This window comes from Diutina rugosa (genome assembly GCF_008704595.1).
Source record: "Diutina rugosa strain CBS 613 chromosome Unknown scaffold115_size3612, whole genome shotgun sequence".
NCBI classification, from domain to species: Eukaryota; Fungi; Ascomycota; class Pichiomycetes; order Serinales; family Debaryomycetaceae; genus Diutina; species Diutina rugosa.
Window position 1 is genome coordinate 1 of NW_022995131.1, and position 3,612 is coordinate 3,612.

The window sequence follows — 3,612 nt, forward strand, 5'->3', positions numbered from 1 at the left end:
GACTCAGGGTGATCGTAACGGTTTCCATGGTTAGCTGCATTCTCAGATGGATCAATGGTATCAACATCAATCGGTTCTGGGGCAGTCAGTTGAGGAAGAACAGGGGGCACGTGATGCGAATTCTCATCCAACAAGGGGGTGGAATGATCAGTGAAGGGAGGAATGGGACGAACAGTAGCGGCAAGGGGAACAGCCGAGGGCTGTTGATTTTCAGGATAAGGGAAGGGGTTGGCAGTAGGATGCTCGGGATGTCGTGATAGATGAGGGTCGGGCTCAGGTTGAATGGGGTCGTGGTACTCGCTTGTAGGTAACATGAATTACTGAAGCTCAAACCGAAGGCGGTGAAATTGATGTTAGTCCAAAATTGGCCGCAAATTCGGATTATTTGCACATTTCAATTACGTTTTAGCCCACCACTACATCATATTTTGGTTTATGTTTATTAAATTCCTCGATGTCTAGCGTATACGAGAGATTTGAAAGCTCTATAAACCCGTTCACTTGTTTGGCGTGCGACCCTTCCGTTTCTTCATGTAGGGAGTGCTCCGGAGGTACTGCAACGACTCAGCCAAGTGCAAGCGCATTTCATCGTTTAGTGTCTTTTCCTTTTTGATTGTCGACTCCATCTCCTCCATCTCAGCGTGGAATCGTTTGCGAGATTCGGCCTCTTTCTCCCGCACCTGTGCAAGCTTCTGCTCCTCCACAGCGATCAGTTCCTTGACAGTGGCAATCTCGGCCTCGGAGTCTACCATCAGCTTTTGACAGTTTTCCACTTCCTTGGCAATATAAGACTTCTCCTCACTCCGTGCCGTGATCTTGTCGATCGTCTCCTTGATCTTCGCCTGAAGCTCCCAGATCTTCAATTGGTTATGGTAGAACTGAGTGAAAGTGGACTCGGAGGTACCGTTGGATATCAGATCTGCTGCCTTGTCGTCGGTGACGATGGTGGCCACTGGTTGCCCTTCACTTAATACCACGGTGGTTTTAGGCTCTTGATCCACATCAATCTTGTCTTCAGATGCCTCGTCTTTGACAGCAGTTTCAGCAGCCTTTTCTTGAGGTTGTTCGTCAAGTTTGGCTGATTCCGATTCATCCTTGTGTACCACCGATGAGTCAGGCTTGGTCGCAAGCTCTTCTGGTTTGTCAACCTTTGGCGTAGTATCTTCTGATTTAGCCTCCTCAGGCTTGGACTCTTCTGGTTTAGCATCTTCTAGTTTAGCCCCCTCAGATGTAGTCTCTTCAGATTTAGTCTCCTCAGGTTTAGACTCTTCAGGTTTAGCCTCCTCAGGTTTAGCCTCCTCAGGTTTGGTCTCTTCTGATTTTGACTCCTCAGGCTCGTCAGATTTCTCCAGCGGTGACTCCTTTGTTTTGTCTGACTCATTCGGTATCAGTTTGCTGGGCTCCTCTGGTTTGTCAACATCCATGGAGTCAGCATTATTATTAGAGTCCTCCAGTGACTTGGCGGCATCGTTAGGTTTAGTATCCAGTGGTTCAGTGGTCGTAGCAGTACCGTTGGATATCAGCTGATCGCCATTGTCGTTAACCACTTCCTCCTTGACCACTTCAGTCATTTCAACATCTTCTTCTTCGACCATAGGCGCCACAACCTTTTCATTGTGTTCCACATTGTTAGTCTTCTCGGTTGGCTCCACTTTGATAACCTGGAGTTTCAGGGGCTCAGTCTTTGGCTTATTAAGCTCTGTCTCCAAAAACGTCTCCACTGCTTGTTTGCTCACTGCGATATCGCGCTTGAACTGTTCAATCTCATCCTGACGACTGGCAAGCTTCTTGGTGGCAACATCAATGCGTTTCTCAGCGTGGTCAATGTCAACATTGATCGAGGCAAGGGTCAGGTCCAACTCTCGCTGGCGGCGTCCGTTGCGCAGTTGGTGCTCGTCGCTGGCGTAGTGTTCGTAGATTTTTACCAGATCCGTCACGGCATGGTAGTCGTTAATGGCGTTGTTGAGCTGGAGAATGAGCTTGTGAGTAAGCAAATTGGGAGTGAACTTGGTATTATCGGTGCCGTGGCCTCCCACGAGTAGGTTCAGGTGAATACCGATCAATTTATCGTAGTCATTTTTGAGCGGGTTGGTGACGTAATCCAGTTGTAACCGCTTAGTTTCGTAGTATGTGGGAACCTTTTCGTGGACCACTTCCTCAGCATCGTCGCCATTAGCATTATCGTAAGGAGTATAATGGAAATGGACTTCGGTGAGAAGCGACCGTTCGACGTCAGAACACGAGAATTTGGGGATCGGCGGTAGTTCGGGAAGTGGCCACGGTGGGAAACTGGTAAGCCGAGCCTGCGAACGGAACACGTCGTCGAAGAACGGCTTGGAGAGGTAGGTGAGCCGCTGGTTATAGATGGGGACGGTATCCGGTGGGAGGGTACCGACGTGGTCCCGCAAGCACACGATCGACAGTATAAGGCGGTACAACTTATCCTTGGTATCGGTGGGGTCGTGGTCTCGGTAAAAGCGCTGGACGTGTTCGATGGTGCGCATGGGCACTAACCGGATAATCACCGCTTCCCCTCTGCGATTCTGCCGCCGAAGCTGGGTGAAGTAGTCGTTAGAGGTGTCGACGTGGCCATCAAACACAATGAGCACATCGAACTTCACCTGGCTCAAGCTCTCGGCGTCTCTCGTGACTTGCCCGTCGCCCGGTATCAAATGGATCGTCGTCAGCGCCAGAGCTAGCGTTTTATTGTTCTTGTTTGGGTTCCCCAGGTATCTCTTAACATTCTTCTTCGCCACACATCCACCGACAAGCAATGCTTCGACCAAGTCGAACTGGCGCTGGTGGTTATTCATCACGACACCAATATGCTTCTTTTGCGGTTGCTGGCCACTGGGATTGCACTCAATCATCACGTTGACCAAGTCCTTTAAAACATTAAACTTGCCACTGGTCTCGGCGAGCTTGGCCGGCATGTCTCGCACGTACAAGTTCTTGGGCATGTAGTGGTCGATTAAGAGGTAGGGGTGGGTCAGCACCGCCATGCAATTCAGGATACAGATTTCAAGCAGTTTGACGATGATATCTCTCGCGTCCTGAAGCTCACAGTATTTCAAGATGTCGGGATAGTGCAACGAGACGATCTGGTCGGTGAGCTCTTTTTGGAAGTCGTACATCGGCGTCGCAAGACAGTAGTCGCCGCCGTCGTTGACCGAGGGGAGGTGGAGGTCGATGATCGGCGGCTCGGGGGTGCCGTCCAAGATCTTGAACAAGTTCATTCGGGCAGCCCTGACACACCTCTAAGCGTCAACTTTATTTATGTGTATACAGTGGCAGGCTCGGTTTTTTCGCAGTGTGCGGCGTCGCCTGGGTGACAGCTGGTGGTGGTGTATAGAGAGGGTGAAAATAGAGGGTGGCAGGCCAACGATGCGGGGGAAGCACACACGAGAGACAACAGCCTGTGAAAGAAAAAGAGAGTGAGACATGAAAACATTTAGTATTCAATTTGATGTATGTATTGAGTAGATTTCCCTTTATTATTCATCGTTTATTAGTCCATTTTATTAGTAGCTGGGAGGGTCCGGTCTCGACCGTCGAGGGTATTCTGTGTCCGGTGACCATCGCCGAAAGTGCATGGGGGCGGCGGATGGGGGG

General features: G+C 50.1%; 2 protein-coding genes across 2 annotated transcripts; both read right to left on the reverse strand. All coding sequences in view use genetic code 12, as the record gives it.

The window, feature by feature from the left end:
* Window position 1: 1 nt before the first annotated feature.
* On the reverse strand, window positions 2-314 carry DIURU_002618 (uncharacterized protein; the record flags this gene model as incomplete). The annotated part of the gene is made up of 1 exon (XM_034155289.1): window positions 2-314. A coding segment is annotated over one exon (313 nt), but the record flags the coding sequence as incomplete, so codon positions are not given.
* Window positions 315-497: 183 nt separating this feature from the next.
* On the reverse strand, window positions 498-3,236 carry DIURU_002619 (uncharacterized protein; the record flags this gene model as incomplete). The annotated part of the gene is made up of 1 exon (XM_034155290.1): window positions 498-3,236. One exon carries the CDS (start codon window positions 3,234-3,236, stop codon window positions 498-500), a length of 2,739 nt encoding a protein of 912 aa, XP_034012586.1.
* Window positions 3,237-3,612: the final 376 nt, after the last annotated feature.